Genomic DNA, 18,309 nt, shown 5'->3' with positions numbered 1-18,309 from the left:
AGATAACAACATCCCCTCTCCTCCTCCTCTCCCTCCCCTGTGCAGGAAGCGGCCAGAGTACCGAGGCAAGTGCAGCTCAGCACTGATGTGGCCGCTCCACCAGGCGGGCCAGATAAGAGCGCCCAGTGCCAAAACACCCCCCTCCTGCCCTTTTTCCTTTAGGACCTGGAATTTCTTGTGAAATCTTATGGGGGGGGGTATTGCAAGAATTCTTCTCCTTCTTTCATTCCTACAAATCAGGTTGCATTTTGCCAGCTCACACATCTTGACCTTCCAGTGTGCCGAGCAGCAGGAGGAGCATGTACAGTGAAGGATTGGGAGGATCACCACTATGACATAACTCACCTGACCTGATGTCCCGCAAAGGGCAAAGCTCTTTGTACATTGACCTTTGTCACTTGAGGGATGCCAGATGCCAAAAGGCACAGTTGTCTTTAAGGACGTTTCTATTTGACTTGTTTATCTGTCTTCTAGTGTTTAAGGTGTAATTGGACCCTTTCACAGCAAAACCGTTTTGAGCTGGTAACCAATAACATTTAATGATGGCCCTGGCACTGGAACACCTAAATGGAATGGAACCATCATGAATGGTATTGGTTACACCTGCTTTACCACCTCAAAACGGTTGCTGTGAAATGGGTCTATTGGGCATAATACTTCAACTTTAGGCGACAAGGACTGATGAATGTTTACGATTGTTGATGGAAGTCTGGATAGCAATTAAGACAAAGATTGAGAGAGGAGTGTGATTAGGGTCAGGTTAATTAAACTGCTATCAATCTACTCAGGGCCCAATTTATTGACACTGAATCATTGTCAAGCGCGCAGCATCATCTCTGATAACCTCCTGCGCACTTTACGCATCTGATAACCTCCTGCGCACTTTACGCACGCGTAAACGGACTCACCTTTTTTAAACTCCTCCAGCATTGCGTCCAGCTTGGTGTCATTGAACACAAAATGCAGTGGGTGACTGTAAAACTTTGTGATGGTTTTGAGCGGGGTGCAATCATCCGGGTCCACGAACGCCAGGTCCTTCACGAACAGCAGGTCCACAATGTTGGACCTCTCGCCCTCGAAGACGGGGATGCGCGTATAGCCGCTCTTCATGATCTCGGACATGGCGTTAAAGTCGAGGTTGCCGTCGCCGGGGATCATGAAGCAATCTCTCAGTGGCGTCATCACGTCCTCCACGGTCTTAGTCCTAAGCTCCAGCGCGCCCTGGATGATGTTCAACTCCTCTTTCACCAGGTCGTTATAGGGGTCAGTGACGCGCAGCATCTCCAGAAGCTTCTCCCGGTTGTACACTGTGCCTATCTCCTGCCCCAGCAGATAATCTAGCAGTTTGCTTACCGGGTAGGAAGCGGGGAAAGTGAGCAGCATGAAAAACTTGGTGAGAAAGATTGATTTTGCGCCCACGGCGAGGCCATGTCTGGAGCAGATGGCTTGCGGCACTATCTCTCCAAAGATGACTATTCCAATGGTGGACATGACCACCGCGATCAACCCAGACCCAGCGATATCATCCAGCAAGATGGTCAGCGTGGTGTTCACCAGCACGTTCCCGAGGAGAAGTGAACAAAGCAAGTAATTCCCTTGGCTCCTAACGGGCCCGATCTTTTTGGCATAATTCCTTTCCCTTTCCGTGCCGCAATTCTGCACTATCTGCAGCTCCATGGGGTCCAGGGCCATCAGGCCCAGGTTCAAGCCGCTGAACATGCCCGACAGACAGAGCAGCATGGAGATGAAGATGACCTGGAGCCAGAAGGGCAGCAGAAACTTTTTCTCCTCCACCACGATCACTTTGGTGTCGTCCCCGTCGTGATAGACCCAGGTGTTCTCCGTCCACGGGTCGTGCATCCCGGCCACTGCCACGGCAGGTGTGGAGGTGGCGATGCACAGGTAATACGCTTTACTCCTCTCCGTCTTCCGCAGAGGCTTGACCTCGATCTCAACTATTCCCGACGTCTTGCGGCTCAGAATGATGTTTGGCAATATGATGATATCCGAAGTCCTAATGCCGCAGGGGTGCAAGCCAGACGTGTCCTCTTGGCTCTGGTTGTCCCCCGAGGAGCTGTCAATGTTCCCTATCGCTCGGGTCCGCTCGTGTTCCGTGAAGGCGATTTTGGACCAGGTCTCGTTGTTGATGTTCTGCCCGTACACCCTCAACTTCACCCGGGAGCGCTCACTCACCCGCAGGTAGCCCTTATCCATGAAGGAAATGTCGTCCGTGTCCTCCAGCCGGAGCCCGATGATGACCGTCTCCGGCTCGAACCCTTCCTTGCCACTTGTCGGGGCGACAAAACAGCCGGTGACAGTTAAGAGAATCATCGTCAGAGCTCGAACCCGGCTAAGTGACGCCATTTTCGCAGCGGTGGGTACTGGGGATGACGGTTCTGCTGCCATATTGATCACGGGGCAACCGACCCCCTGAATGAAAAAGGATGTTAAAAATCAGAGCCAATCGGAGTCCGCCGTCATCTCCGCCGAGGGTTGCCGTGACTTGTGCATCGGGACCCCGCTTGTTTCCACTGCGCGTCCAGACCGATACTGATGAGTGCTGAGCAGGGCACAGGGCGAGCTGCTGCCTCCCCTCATGTCCCAGAGACAGGCGACGGCGGCAGCCAATCACGTGGCGCGGTTGACCTGTGGGCGGGGAGTTCACAGCCTCCTTGGCGAATCACATTCCAAAACAAGGGTACCTCATGTCAAGAGAGAAAGACAGGATGGTCTCTCTCTCCTCCTCATGACTTTAAAGATGTATTTTTTTTATGGGAGGCAATGTGCAGCGTCAGGTTAGTAACTACATCATAGACGTGTTGAGTCACAATTTGAGTCAGCCGTGGGAGGACATCCAGAGACTCAAAACTATCTTCCCTATAGCACAACACACACGAGGTTGCCTATACTGCTGACTAACTGCAGTGTCTTTATTCTTTCTTTATTTGTGTTACTTCTCAAGAAAACATACTATGTCAATGAGAAATATCCTACATTGTAACACATTATTACCATCTTGCGTGGAAAACACAAATGTGTTGTCCCAAAGAACACGTGTGTGTTTAAATCAATGATTCTCAACACATCTTTTTCATATCAAGGACCATAATTAGTCCACATTTAGAGGCATGGACCCCCATTTGGTAAGTCCACTATTGAGCCACCTCTCTGTCCCAAATCTGAGAATATGTGTATTGTTAGAAGATTCTGTCCAGAATTCCTTGACAATCTGTATTGTACTGTAGGTAGAGAGATAGTGAAACTATGATCAAAACAGTCATTCTGCATTCTCTAATTGAGTTAGCCTACTTGTAAATTAAGTTTAACAATCCATCAATTTGATGGGCATCCATCAAATTGATAGTGCCCTCCTCAAGGACCCTTGGTGGTCCCCGGCCCCACATTGAGAACCACTGGTTTAAATGACACATATACCTAGTGTGAGTAGACCTACTATGACACATCTATACCTAGTTTTACAGTTTGAGTAGGCCTACTACTGTATGACACATCCATACCTACTGTAGGTTTACCATGTGAGTAGGCCTACTATGACACATCCATACCTACTGTAGGTTTACCATGTGAGTAGGTCTACTATGACACATCCATACCTACTGTAGTTTTACCATGTGAGTAGGCCTACTATGACACATCCATACCTAGTTTTACAGTGTGAGTAGGCCTACTATGACACATCCATACCTACTGTAGTTTTACCATGTGAGTAGGCCTACTATGACACATCCATACCTAGTTTTACAGTGTGAGTAGACCTACTATGACACATCCATACCTACTGTAGTTTTACCATGTGAGTAGGCCTACTATGACACATCCATACCTAGTTTTACAGTGTGAGTAGGCCTACTATGACACATCCATACCTAGTTTTACCATGTGAGTAGGCCTACTATGACACATCCATACCTAGTTTTACAGTGTGAGTAGGCCTACTATGACACATCCATACCTAGTTTTACAGTGTGAGTAGGCCTACTATGACACATCCATACCTAGTTTTACAGTGTGAGTAGACCTACTATGACACATTCATACCTAGTTTTACAGTGTGAGTAGGCCTACTAGAACACATCCATACCTAGTTTTACAGTGTGAGTAGGCCTACTATGACACATCCATACCTAGTTTTACAGTGTGAGTAGGCCTACTATGACACATCCATACCTAGTTTTACAGTGTGAGTAGGCCTACTATGACACATCCATACCTAGTTTTACAGTGTGAGTAGACCTACTATGACACATTCATACCTAGTTTTACAGTGTGAGTAGGCCTACTATGACACATCCATACCTAGTTTTACAGTGTGAGTAGGCCTACTATGACACATTCATACCTAGTTTTGCAGTGTGAGTAGTCCTACTATGACACATCTATACCTAGTTTTACAGTTTGAGTAGACCTACTATGACACATTCATACCTAGTTTTACAGTGTGAGTAGACCTACTATGACACATCCATACCTAGTTTTACAGTGTGAGTAGGCCTACTATGACACATCCATACCTACTGTAGTTTTACCATGTGAGTAGGCCTACTATGACACATCCATACCTACTGTAGTTTTACAGTGTGAGTAGACCTACTATGACACATCCATACCTAGTTTTACAGTGTGAGTAGGCCTACTATGACACATCCATACCTAGTTTTACAGTGTGAGTAGGCCTACTATGACACATCCATACCTAGTTTTACAGTGTGAGTAGGCCTACTATGCTTGTTCTACATGTACTGGTTAATCACAGTATCTAGCTTCCCCTCGTTTGTTGATTTGTGCCATGCTTAAAGTCTGGCACAAAAGAGTTCACGATTTAACCCAGAAAAAGAAACATATACTTGTTAAAATAGGAAATTCAATTGAAAAGTTTATTGAAGCAGCTATAGATAAGATCAAATTAAATACTATAGTATAAACAATGTCACAATGTCACTACGCACACAAATGATAATCTACTTCACAAATCCATCACATTAGAGCAGCTAGTGTCAGGTAAAGGTGAGACATATCAAACTCAAATGAGTAAGATCATAGGGGAATACAAAAACGTGTGACAAGAGAAGTCCCACACTGTTCTACAGTTTATAATATTGTTGAGGATTGTTGAAACATTTTGAATCTTCACAATGAGTGTTAAACACTCAGTGTTTGAACATTGCCTTAACACAAAACTTTGATTTGATGTATGGAACATATATTTATATAGAGTGCACAGGATTTTTTAAGGGAAACATTTTGCACAATAGTGTGTATCTTAAGGGTATAATTGGCAATTGTGCACTTCAGATAAGGCTGGGCATCTCAAGGACCCCACCCACATGTCCTTTGCATTTCTGAATTATTTTTGAAATGTCAATAAAACACAGCGCAACGACAAAACATATTAGGCAATAATCAATTCCATACGTTTGAATTAGTATCATTTTGCATATACAGTAGCCACTAGCCTATGCTGTTGGGCCTCCATTTCCCTGCCCTCTCTTCTCCCCCCTTTTTCACTTGGAGCAGGCAGCAGACTGTGTGCTGCAGCACCCCCCTGTGGCTGGAGCTGGACTTCCTGTCCCCAGTTGCAGGATCAGCTCAAACGGATTCACAATGTCCGCCTGAATGAACAATGCAACACATAAGTAATAAGGTATTTAAAAACCACAACCAGATCCATGGAGATATTCCATGCACAGTTCCTCCAAAATGGATGAATTCATATAAACACTCATATATGCATTCCATTCTTTGAAATAACTCAGGTGTGTTCTCTTCTTTTTAGACAAGTTGAATTTTGTGTATAATATACAGTATGCATCAGGATAGATGCTGTTGAAGCCTTTGAATTTATGGCTACTGATTTATGGTTTTTATCAGAATTAGCTGTGCTTGTACACAGTGGATGAACAAGACCAAAGGCTTTTTATTACTATTATCAACCCGTTAGCCACACTGATTAGAGAACAACGTCTTCAGTTGATTTCACTTTAAAGAGACAGTCCAAAGGGTAAGACCTGGGATAGATGTGGATAAATCACTAAGATATAGTTGTTTGTCCTTCTGTGTCCAGGTCAAACAAAATGGCAAATCCCCAAACTTCAGAATGAAAGTATCATGAATGACTTAGGGATCAGGGTGCACGCTGAAAATATTTTGTGTATGCAGAGATGCGTGTGTGTGTGTGTGTGTGTGTGTGTGTGTGTGTGTGTGTGTGCGCGTGCGGACAAAACGACCATGAGAACTGATAAGATGGCATTCCATTCGCTGAGAGAAGAACATTCCTTCCTGTTCAAGGTTCCCCAGCATGACTCCACAGTCTGGTTATGACTCCAAGACAGCTGCTTGACCTTGTGTGTGTGAATGTGTGTGTATGTATGTTTGACTGGGTATGTGGGAACGTGTGTGTGTGTGTGTGTGTGTGTGTGTGTGGCATACATCTTGGTGCACGCACGCACGCATGTGTGTGACTGCACAGTTAAGTCAGTGGGGCTCTCTGGGCGTGTCACACAGTTGAAGCTGACACTATGAGCATACTGACCTCTAGTGTTCAAAGAGAAACCAAGCCAAGACATTTCCACATGCAGGAATTTAGCTGCGGCTCAAAAGGATGGCGGTGCTGACCTTAGGCTTGACTCCGCAGGCCTCACTAGAGGCCCCTGGTGGCTGGAAAGTGAACTCCTCGGCAAATCTGCTCCCGCTTAGGACGCTGGCCACCTCGCCATCCACGGGCACTATTTCACCCACCTGTGGAACACACCAACAACCAGCGTGATCGACCTACATGTGCCAAAGACATTTAGCAGCTTGAGCTGTTCCAGCAGCTACTCACCTTGAAGGTGTACTGACAGTCAAAGTGGAAGCTGTCCTCCACCCCTGTAATGTCCCCGTTGTAGATGACTTGACAGGCCTTTCCACGGTCTTTAGGGACCTTGAACAGGCGGTATGTGGCAGAAACAAACTTGAACTCCCCTGCACCCCAGAACAGACAAGAGAGAATTCATTAATGCCCAAAACAAGTCAATCTGACCTACTATCAGCTATAATGCCTCAGTGTTTTTATCCATTAACTCAGGGGTTCCCAACCTTTTTTGTGCCAAGGACCGGTAGATACATGGAAAAAAAAGTTGCGGACCGGTTGTCAATTTGAATGGTTTTAGTTACATATATATTTACTCACCAGGTGGCGACAAAGGGTAAATAACAGCCTTTTGTGTTGTACTGTATGTAGCCTACAGTATTTATGTTTTTGTTTCAACTACAAACATAAATAAACGTCAACTTGAAACTAGGTTTCAACTACCACACATAGTCTATAATAGTATAGCCTATGTTTATTAAAAAAAAAAAAAATTGGACCGGGCTCGCGGCCTGGTAGGAAATGCATGGGGGCCGGTACCGGTCCGCAGCCCGGTGGTTTGGGACCACTGCATTAACTGATCAACTCACAACTGAATCTTGGTCTGGACTGAACCAACACAGTTTAGCTAAATCTAATCATAATCTAAATAAATTCATTCAAACTGCATTTGATAAAGCCTTTAATGGGGTCAGCACTGAAGGGAGATACATTAGAGCAAGGGTGGGCAATTATTTTTCATGGGGGGCCACATGAGAAACCCAGATTGTTGCCGGGGGCCGAACAAATATTGTCATGCCGTAACCCATGGATGGGTAACTTTGATGATAGAGAGGGCCACAAAAAATGTCCTCGCTACCAGGTTTTGCTGAGGGCCAAACGGCGCCAGCGTTAAAAATTTGGTGCATTTGAAGCCAGGTTTAGAGGAATAACTCATTTTAAATTAACAGTTGTGATGTCATTATTCAGTCTTAACCACCAATATTTCATCCTTTTCTCACTCACTCCTATGTCACCACCTGCTCTCAGGGCTTGAAATTAACTTTTTTGACCACCTGCCAATATGGCTGCTAGATTTTAAAGTTACCAGCCAATTAGAATTTCCACTAGCCAAAATGTTTTTCTTGAAATAAATCAGAATATGAGTGGGTTAATTTAAGCATAAGTATCAGTAAGTGGCCCGGGATGATCAAAGCCTGTGTTGAGGGTCACACGAACAAAAATGCAGTCTTGAAGCTAAATAAAATCCAAAAACCAATGAGTTAATTATTTAAATTTCTAATTCAATGTAGCCTTTTAGTCATAAAGATTATTGAAAGATATTCCATCTTCCAGACTGAAATGCTATAACAGAAGTGGAGTATTGGCCAGAATGACATGAACATTTGGACACTTATTCAGCGGGTATCTTGCAAGTTGCGTTCAGTGCACTGTGTAAAAAAAAAAAAAAAAAAAATGCAATTCCATCGCGGGCCACACAGGTGGCGCGTAGTTTGCCCATGTATGCATTAGAGTAACTCAAAGGTTGGAGGAATGTGAAAATTAAGACATTATTATTGAACGCAAATGGGTTGAGTTATTTTTCTTTGCGTAACTAACTGTAAACACTTCATCTGTCAGTTTTAATTTAAATCCCGTTTTGTATTAAACAGGATTAAAACATTTTTGGATGAACATGGTTTAAATCGGTTGAAATAAAAAATTTAATTAAAACAACCTGATGCTCGTGTTCATGAAAGGTTAAATTAAAAGTTTGGTGCAGCAGAATCTTTAATAAGCCACATGTTTTAATCCAGTTTAAAAGTTGTTGCAACCTTAAGTATAGGCTTTAGAAACAAACGAACAAGTCCCACCCAGGATGTCCTGCAGTTCCTTGTTGTCCACGGTGATGACGCTGGCGCTGACCAGCCGTGGCGGGCTGAAGCCGACCGCCTCAGCCAGCTGCAGCAGATCCTCCCACCACAGCGCTCCACCAATACACTCGCCTGTCAGTGTCAACATACAGTAAGGAACAGTGTGGCCAATTAAACGTGTTAGCTTGACACTTTCTCGTTGTTTATTTTGGCAGGTGTCTGTGACCTTTATGGTAGCAAGATATTACTCCGACGTACCCCACAGGACTTTGTGATTTTTAATTTCCTCGGATAGTCGTCCACTGCTGTAGACGTCACTGAAGTACAGCTCACCACCGTTCTAATAATCAACAGTGGCACAGTAGTTGCAGTTTATGCAACCTAAATAGCTTAGGTTTACTACAATATAATACAAACTAAATATAATACAATATAATCCAAACTAAATAGCTTAGGTTTACTACAATATAATATGTGATATATCACCTCTTATAATGTTTTTTTTGTTGTTGTTGTTGTTGTGTGTGTTTTATGTCTATTTACTATGTGACTGTATGTCTATTTGGATGGTGGAGTCTGCAATAAAGTTTGATTGAATACAAACTAAATATAATACAATATAATACAATATAATACAAACTAAATAGCTTAGGTTTACTACAATATCATGATGAAGTAGATTGTCTTGTGGAGGCATTCCACTGTCTTTTCATACTTTGTGACATGTGATTTATAGAGACATTAAGAGGCAAAGGCAATGATCAAAGTGTACCTTGAGCACGCGGTAGGCTTCAGTCAGCACCCGCTTCTTGTCTGGAGAGAGATTCACCACACAGTTGGAACTAAGTGACAGAAGATCAAATTGAAACACTTAATCCAAACGTGTTTGATTGGGATCTCTAGAGTTGCATAGTACTGAATAAACTATAGGGCTGGGCAATAATTCAACATTATTGTTTATTGTCTTTCGGTGGAATAACATTGTGATGATATGGTGGTTTGGGATATTGTGACACAATTCTGCTATCTAAATTGATGATAACAACATGTTAATGTTATTGAAAAATTCAGTGACAAATGAGGTATGCATTACTATTCGGTTCAAAGGGTTGAACATCAATTTGAATTTGATTAGTTAATGTGATTTTGCATACGCGAGCCACATTCTGATGTATATATATATATATATATATATATATATATATATATATATATATATATATATATATATATATATTTATACAACGGGTAGTTCCGGCCGAGCAATTTGATTGGACAAGAGGGATCCTACCAGTGCCGATATTTCACGATAACGCACTGGCGCTTCACTGTGTGTAGATCACTCCGCTTCACAGCTGCTCTAATCAACAAAACGCTTCAAGCAATATCACACGAGAGGGAGTGCCGTTGTCTAAAATGTTTCACAGCTGCTCTAATCAACAAAACAAACACCAGCCACGTTACATTGAACGTCATTTACAAAGCGTAACACAGTTACCGACAGCGCAAAGATGGATTTATTTCCTAACATAACTAACTAACATGCCATCACCAGACTCTTATTTCACGGGCTGTACAATAAATGGAAACGTGCAAATCAATGTGTATGATAAAAAGTAGGCAGCCTGCAGTTAATTAGACTACATTTTTGGCAACTGGTAGCGGAAAGCTGAGGGGACTATTTTTGTTGGCGGAGGAATAAATAGGCCTGCGGCCTCGTGCCTACGACCGAATCACAGCAGTGACGATATTAGCCAGCACTCCCTCTCGTGTGATATTGCTTAAATATATATATATATATATATATATATATATATATATATATATATATATATATATAATATACGGTGTATATATATATATATGTTAAGTAATACACACACATTTGTGATGTTGATTACAACCATATTGCCCAGCCCTACTGAAATATGAGGGAGAGAGAGAGAGAGAGAGAGAGAGAGAGAGAGAGAGAGAGAGAGAGAGAGAGAGAGTGTGTGTGTGTGTGTGTGTGTGTGTGTGTGTGTGTGTGTATGTGTGTGTGTGAGAGAGAGAGAGAGAGAGAGAGAGAGAAGAATACAGAGCTCAAGCACAAGTATGTTGTGATATCTTACATGATGATATCAAAAGAGCTCTCTTCAAGCCCAGCCTCTGTCAGAGCCTCAATGTAGCCCTGGACAAAACTGACATTGGGTTTCTTGTAGCCAAACTCTTGCATTTGGTAGTCCACATACTTCCTGGACACATCCAGCTAGAAAAGAACACAGACTTGTGTGAAAGTTCCCTGCTTGGGAAGCATCGTTTTTGACAAAGGGTCCTCAAAGGGACATCTTTCCATTGGCCAATGACACTTATAACACACAGGACGCGTAAGCGCAGCGCCACGGTGTGCAGCCCGTTTTCATTCTGTGCCCATGTTAACTGATCTAACCGTCCGCGTCACTAGCTTCTCTCCAATAATAAAAAATATATATATATATATTTTTTTTCAAGCCACTGAGCTCTGAACACTGAGCTGTGTTTTCACCACATTTCTTGACCCATGTGGTAGGCTAAACTTTGATTTGCAACTGTTCGTTTTTAGTCATTCCTCCAAGTAAATGTGTTGTGTTGAGAGAGGTTAAAAGCAGCACAGAGTAGGCTATCAGGGCTGAGAACTGAAACGGCTATTCAGTAAAAACAAGTTTGGTGATTCATTCATGTCCTGATATAGGGATGTTTGAGAGTGAAAGCGCTCTCAGTACTGCACATAATAGTGTTTCATTGTGACTTTTCATGGGCTGTTCTCACTATTACCATTGCACAATGTAACATGCTGATCACTTGGCTGCTGTTCTGACTATAAAAGCATGGGCCCCAGCGCGGAGTCCGCACGCGATCTGCGGAGGTCTGCCTTGCGGAGCCTCGCTCGACTATAATGAGACCTTTAGTTCGGCGTCTGTTCTATTTTGTACGTGAGCCGCGAGCGCAAGAGACAGTGGGAGCAGGGAGAAAGAGAGAGAGGTGGGAGTGACATTGCTATCTGAAGTGGGGCTTCAGGTGGTACATCCGGCACAACAGAGCTAGAGAGGGACAGAGAGAGACTATGGGCCCTATTCTCCCACAAGCCTTCGGCGCTAAAACGGGCCTTAAATGCAAAAAAACGTGCCTTGCGCCTGTTTTGGGACGATATCAATATGGCTTTAGGCTGCCAAATGCGCTTTAGGCCGAATGGGCGTGGCGCAGTCCCAGAATGGGCCAAAGTGGGCGTGTCGGCGCTAACTACCGGCGTACTGCTATCTTCGCACCTGGCCTACATTTAGCGCTTTGCGCCTTTGAAAAGCAGGCCTATTCAGTCAAGGAGTGCTCTTCTGCCTCTCCCCTGTCACCCTTCTCTGTCTCTCTGAAACCAGGCCTATTCAGTGCGCCAGTGCTCTTCTGCCTCTTCTCTGTCACCCTTCTCTCTCTCTCTGACTCCCTCGCTCAGACAGACACAACACATAGCAGCACCCAGCTTCCCATAGGAAATAGCAGTTGTAAGTTTACTGCCTGTGAATGTCCCTGTCCCAGCATGCAATTGGGTCCTCCATTTCGCTACTAAATAGCAACCAAATGAGCCGAAATAGATATAAAAGGTAGATCTAAAATAATGTGTAATGGTAAGACAACCTGCAATTGTAGAACATTTCAATATTGGACCAAATAAAACATCGAAATGAAACACCACCCTATGTGAAACATATATGTCCTCTTGAGCCTATATATACCCTGTGTGGATTTAACGTGATTTAGATAAGTGACAGCGGAACGCGCTGCGGAACGCCTTCTACTGTCATGTGCTATACTGTGATGTCCGCTCCAATAACTTGGCCCTACTTCACATTTAGTTTTACAATAAAAACACATTTATGCAATGACTTTACATAATGTAGGGTATATTTATGTGCATCATTCTACCTGTAGCAGGGGAGAGAAAACGATATCGTTCTGGACAAACTTTCACCAATATAAAATTAATCTCATCATATAGGGATAGGCTATATTTTTCTATCCGATGCATTTAGAACATTATTTTCACTTTGATCTTGCTATAGTGTAGCGTATTTACATGCTTGCAGTATTGAAACTGCAGTTAGATTGGTTTGAGAAGCATAATAATATGGAATAATAGCCTATAATGCAGACAGACAGACTGGATGAAGGGAGAGGGGGGGGGGGGGCAGAGCGTTTGGCTTTCCTCTGGTTTTGCGGGATCACTGGAATTGGAGCTAAAAAGGCAAGCGTGCGATTCGTTTATTGCAGTTATCCAATGAGCATGACGGTGCATAATTTTACGCTTAAAAGGCGTGGTTGTAATGGTTGAGGCTGCGTCTAGCGCCAGCACGACGATATCAAGTGCGCTGGTCCACGCCCACTGATTTGCGCTGCGCCAGGCGTTCGGCCTAGAAACAGCGCCGATGCAACGATAGGGACCTATAGACCTACCTACACAACAACGTTGTTAACAAACACTCTTTGTCCTACTGTGGTCATTCATTCAGTGTTTACCCCAATCCCAAGACATGGACATGTCATGAACAGTTGTCATGAACACATGACGTTATACATGACAACATGAGGTTGTAAACTCATGATACAAATGAGGTCGATATGTCAAAACAAAAGATGAAGACGAGCGAGTCGCTGATGCCCGGCGTGGAAAAATGCGCTCCTTGTGTGGACAACCAGGTGCCTGCTCGTGAGGAAAATGTGCTTCACTTCTGCGCTTCCGCCCCCTGTGTGTCCACAGCGTTATTTCACTTGAGTGGGTGCTGATAAAACAGCAGTTTGTATGGAGCCTGGTTGCAGTTGGGAGTTTGAAACTCATACAAATTACAACTTGTTGATGGCATGATGAGTAGTAATTCATTCAAGATCCAGCATGGACAGGTTGCTGCATATGACTGTCTATCACCCTTTACTAATACACCAAGTGGCCACAATTTGGTCTATCACAGAACATGAAGATTGGCATGCAGCCATGCACAGAGCAAGAGGCTACTAAAGCCAATCAGCCTGCTGCCATACTGTGGCACTGATCTACCTGCTCCTCCGTCATGTCAATGCCGGTGACGTGGCCACTCTCGCCCACCAGCTGGCTCAGCAGGTAGCAGTCTCTCCCACTTCCACTGCCCAGGTCCAGTATCCTGCTGCCCTCCAAGCACTCCGGCACCACCAGGCCGCAGCCATAGTACCTGGGGAAGAGGGCGGGGATTTGCTACAAGGTGAAGAAGTGACATGAGAGGAGAACAAATGGCAGAGTACTGTAAGGTGACCAGATTTATCAAATGAAAATCGGGGACATTTGCAGTCCGGCAATCAATATATTATAAAAATATCCAATGTTATTACCTATGAAATAATAATGGGGGATGATTCCAGTTTAATTTATTTTGTCCATGGCTGTTGTACTGTAATAAACAGTACAACCCCCCCCCCAGCATTGGCCTGGCCTTCCGAACCTACAGCGCCAGATGTTTTATGAATAGCCTCAGATCTCAAAAAGTATTTTCGGTGGAGTCCTAATTGCCTCTTCATTGTTCAAGATCTAGTGAAAGAGCTGCAGCAGAACATGTAAACACTTGTTGGATGCGTGGATCAAAACATGGACTCATAGAATCCATTCTCATTCAGATAACTTGAGATGAGAACGGTCAAGGGTCCCCTTTGAAATTGACCATATATGCCGGTTTTTCAAAATTCATTATTTAGCCCCCTTCCCAACAAGGTAGCATGGCATTGTTTGTCCCAACGGATGCTGTAGGTCATTTAAGAATGAGCCTGCTAGAGCTATAGAGTCATCCACAGACGCCAGTAGAAAATCGGGGACATTTTCAGGGACAGCTCCAGCCGGGGACAGGTCACCAAAAACGGGGACTGTCCCCGAAAATCGGGGACGTCTGGTCACCTTAGAGTACTGTACATGTACGTCTGTGTCAGTGCTCTGTGTCATGCAGACCAAGTTGTGATTATGCTTATATTAGACTGTAAGTGTAAACACTACCAAATACATCCTTTGTATGTCAGATGAAAGTGCGCCAGCAACAGCGGTCCACTTACTTGGCACTGACTTCAGGATGCACCTTCTTCAGAGCCTGGCGGATGAAGGCAGGGATGGGCTGGGCCGGGCTCACACAGGCATTGCTCTTCAAGTCCGAGCTTTTCTTCAGCACATTGCCATAGTAATCCTGAGTCCAGACATAGTCTGCTTTAGTCTGGCTCCCTATCGGGGTCCATAAAATCAGTTCATAAACCTTCAATTTGGGTAAGCTGTAGGCCTACAGTGAGTTGATTGTTGCATAAATAAAGAAACCATGTGCACAGAACTTTAGCAGCCTACTCCAAAGTTGATAGATAGATAGATAGATAGATAGATAGATAGATAGATAGATAGATAGATAGATATATAGTCCTTTCATAAATGCATCATGTTGACAGCAATTCAGCCTGACTGACTACTGATTAAATCGCTAAGGAGGAGAATATAGACTACTGACATGTTCACACTCACAGGCTATAATAATAACACTAATGTATGTGTGTAAGGGTGACACTCTACCTTGACATCCACATGAATGGTGGTATCAGCGAAGCCCTTTGCACACGCACTTTAAAAACAAAACAGACATCTTATCAGCATGCAAGCTTTTTCAAGATCATTGTCAGATTTTCACTTCATTAACTGTTCTGCTTCACGTGTAACTATACGGGACTTTAATTTGTAACCTTAATTGCTTACGTTACTAACGTCAAATAACTCCATTAGCTACGTAAACTGGTTTTAAAGTAATTAGCCTATGGTGAGACAAGTTAAAATGTCCGTTTGGTTGATCTTATAAGCGTACCATTTTCTTACCCCTTTTCTTCGGCCATCCCGTTTACTGTTATGGCAAAGTCGAGTTAACCTTGCAAGGCTGCTAGATTAAAGTCCAAAATCTGCAGATTGAAGAAATATTTATTGCGTTGTTTATGACCCGGCTGCAAGTATTTCCCTTCCGGCTCGACAGCTCCCCCTGCTGCTCACTCCTTGGAATCACAGTTGGACCCTGCTGCAGCAGTAAACGCAGTCTAGTTTGATATCAGGTGGAACCTTGAACCTAACCTTGCTTGCAAGATGGATAACCTCGCGAGATCAAAAGAGATTCTCTCGTTTAGTGAAACTATGTGGAGCTATACCGTCCATCTGGCAGCGTCAGGTTACCTTGAACCTAAACTGTCTTGAAAAATTTAATGTTTGCATGTTTACTGCAATTTCCAAGCTCAAGTCATTCATGTTACATTTCTTCCCATAAAACCTTCTGGGTTGTCTTCAGTGGATATGCCACTGTCTCTGACTTGTCTTATCACTCTACTGCCTTATTGCTTGTTGTGTCTCTTGTTGTTTTTGCACTCATATGCCCTGTTATATTTGTACTATGTTGTAAACGGAGTCCACAGCACAATAATTTCACACGTGATACTTGTACCACAGAGTGACAATAAAAATCTTGAATCTTGAATCTTCTTTGGAGCAGTGCTACAAAACTTTAGCCGGGGAACCCATATCTGCGTGTGTGCAATGTGAATTTGTCTGGCGATGCCAGGCTAACATCATTCTCTCCATCACCCCACAATAAAAAGACAAGCACTCACTCTGTACTGAATAAAGGCACGACAATCAGCATTATGTTTAAAAGAGTATGTTTATTGAACATACATCCATCTTGGCTGTTGTAATAAATGGTGTATGATCAGAACATCCAAAGAATATGTGCAAAACTATCTTACACACCCTGGTGAGGAAACAAAACAAAAGTCTTTGGCCAGATGCCCCTGAACTTGTGAACACGTCTCTATTATTTTGTCAAATCTACTATTCCTTCAGGCATATCACTTCAGGATAAGTCTCATGAAAGCCCATTCTTTTCTCAAAAGAAAAAACACCCATAACGAGAAAACAATCTTTCCATAACAATACAGAGAAGGATTTCATGTTTGAAGCGTTAACATTTAAAGTAACTATTTGGTACACAGACATGTCATGTACACAATGTGCAAAGACAAAGTGGTTTTGATAGCTTTTACAATTCCAACAATTTCCAAAAGATTCAGCGGTTAGATTCAGCAGTTGTGAAAAATAGCTCTCATGGTTGTACTTTATGTACCACAATTACAGAATATTATACCTCACAAAAAAAGCATAAATAGTTAAAGCACTTGAGGATGTGTTCAGACTTTGATGGGTAAAACACAACCAGCTACCTCTCAAAGGAGAAAGTTCACATGAAAGTCATAAAAGTTTCTAGGTGTGATTCACACTTGTGCTGAAAGATTACAACTTTTATCATTTTCTGTTGACATTGTTAAGATATGCATTTGTGAGACCGATGGCTGAAATATTTGTGCTTCGTAGACACGGCAATGTATGCAGGTTTGAAGGCGTTTCCAGGAAATTATGGGTGGTGGGGGGGGGATGTGGGCATCAGCATGACAACCACCTCTGCCATTTCAAGGTAATTTTAGATTGCGGTCACACATCGACTCAAACACTGAACAATACACTTAAAACAAAAGCTACTGTAACTGTGTAATGTTTCAAATAGCACATTCATTGTCAATCAACATCTATTAAAGCTTCATTAAGATTTGTAACATTAAATTACTGGGATTATGATTTATATTATGATTGAATTCAGACTGACAATCTTTCACAGAGGAGTTTCATCCATTGAACAGACATTTGACGTTTCAATGCTTGAAATCTTACAATCTCTCTGCGGTGTTTAGCAGTGGTGCATTATAGATATTGCTTGTTAAATCTTGTACCATTCACTGCTCCATGTACCAAAAAGCTTTTGTCTGTCATCAAAATCAAACACTGCTCAAATAATATCACCAATGTTGAATAGATAACCTATTTGATTCAACGATAACCAACCGACTGGTCTGAGCGCAGTGGCCCACCTACAAGCCAAGCGTCTGCTTAATATTTTTTTTATTTAAATGTATTTATTTATTTGATGGCGTCCTGTCTTTCCCCATGTAATATATATATATTTTTTAGCTCAATTAATTTTATTTTGATCAATTTCCAAATCCCCTGCCCTTTCAAGAGACCTTTTGCCTTTTACCAGCCTCTAAATGTAAATTAAATTATGTTTTTAATTGACCAGTCTGGTTAAATAACCTTAAAAATAAAGTTCTGGTCAATTGGTCATGGTCCATGGCCATTATGTGATCAAACACCTTCAAATGACGTGTCATAAGGGGTAAATATTGGAGGAACCAAGTATAATAAATATACATTAATGTCACCGACCTTTTTTTCTACTGGGAGTTTGGAAGCACTTAATCTGTTGAGGGAGCCAGATTACAGTAAAAATGACACTGTCCAGTTCACAATTTTGAAATCAATCTGTATCAGGAGGTTGTAAATATTATCTAGCAGAACAATATTACAACTATGCTAGTATCAAAATCCTATACAAAGAGTGCCCAGTTTTTTTCTATGGCTAGTGAAGATGCTAATCTATTGAAGCGGACAGATTTTGAGGTTGCCCATTGCAGGTCTAAAAAGCGTAATATTTTGTCTTG

General features: G+C 42.8%; 2 protein-coding genes across 2 annotated transcripts in view; both read right to left on the bottom strand.

Annotated features, from left to right (window-relative positions):
• cnnm2b (cyclin and CBS domain divalent metal cation transport mediator 2b) overlaps positions 1-2,400 on the bottom strand; it is an 88,140-nt gene extending 85,740 nt beyond the window's left edge. The window contains exon 1 of the mRNA XM_083655688.1: positions 909-2,400. Coding sequence (XP_083511814.1) covers positions 909-2,364 — 1,456 coding nt within the window. The 5' untranslated portion in view covers positions 2,365-2,400. The remainder of the gene's footprint in view (positions 1-908) is intronic.
• Positions 2,401-4,953: 2,553 nt separating this feature from the next.
• On the bottom strand, positions 4,954-15,727 carry as3mt (arsenite methyltransferase). The gene is made up of 11 exons (XM_083655459.1): positions 15,593-15,727; positions 15,296-15,344; positions 14,797-14,924; positions 13,781-13,931; positions 10,833-10,969; positions 9,494-9,563; positions 8,980-9,061; positions 8,722-8,853; positions 6,842-6,981; positions 6,634-6,756; positions 4,954-5,630 (listed from the first exon to the last, which is right to left on the bottom strand). Exons 1-11 carry the CDS (start codon positions 15,607-15,609, stop codon positions 5,523-5,525), a joined length of 1,137 nt encoding a protein of 378 aa, XP_083511585.1. The 5' UTR covers positions 15,610-15,727; the 3' UTR covers positions 4,954-5,522.
• Positions 15,728-18,309: the final 2,582 nt, after the last annotated feature.

This window comes from Poromitra crassiceps, assembly GCF_964638095.1.
Source record: "Poromitra crassiceps genome assembly, chromosome: 19".
Taxonomy (NCBI): domain Eukaryota; kingdom Metazoa; phylum Chordata; class Actinopteri; order Beryciformes; family Melamphaidae; genus Poromitra; species Poromitra crassiceps.
The sequence above is the reverse complement of the archived record's forward strand: the minus strand, read 5'-3'. Positions and strand labels throughout refer to the sequence as shown.

Excerpts from the sequence above, each read along its gene's own strand:
- as3mt (XM_083655459.1), bottom strand. Across the intron at positions 6,982-8,721 it reads GGAACTGCAGGACATCCTGG|GGGAGTTCAAGTTTGTTTCT; the intron begins GTGGGACTTGTT and ends TCTGGGGTGCAG. Across the intron at positions 6,757-6,841 it reads ACTGTCAGTACACCTTCAAG|GTGGGTGAAATAGTGCCCGT; the intron begins GTGAGTAGCTGC and ends TGTGTTCCACAG.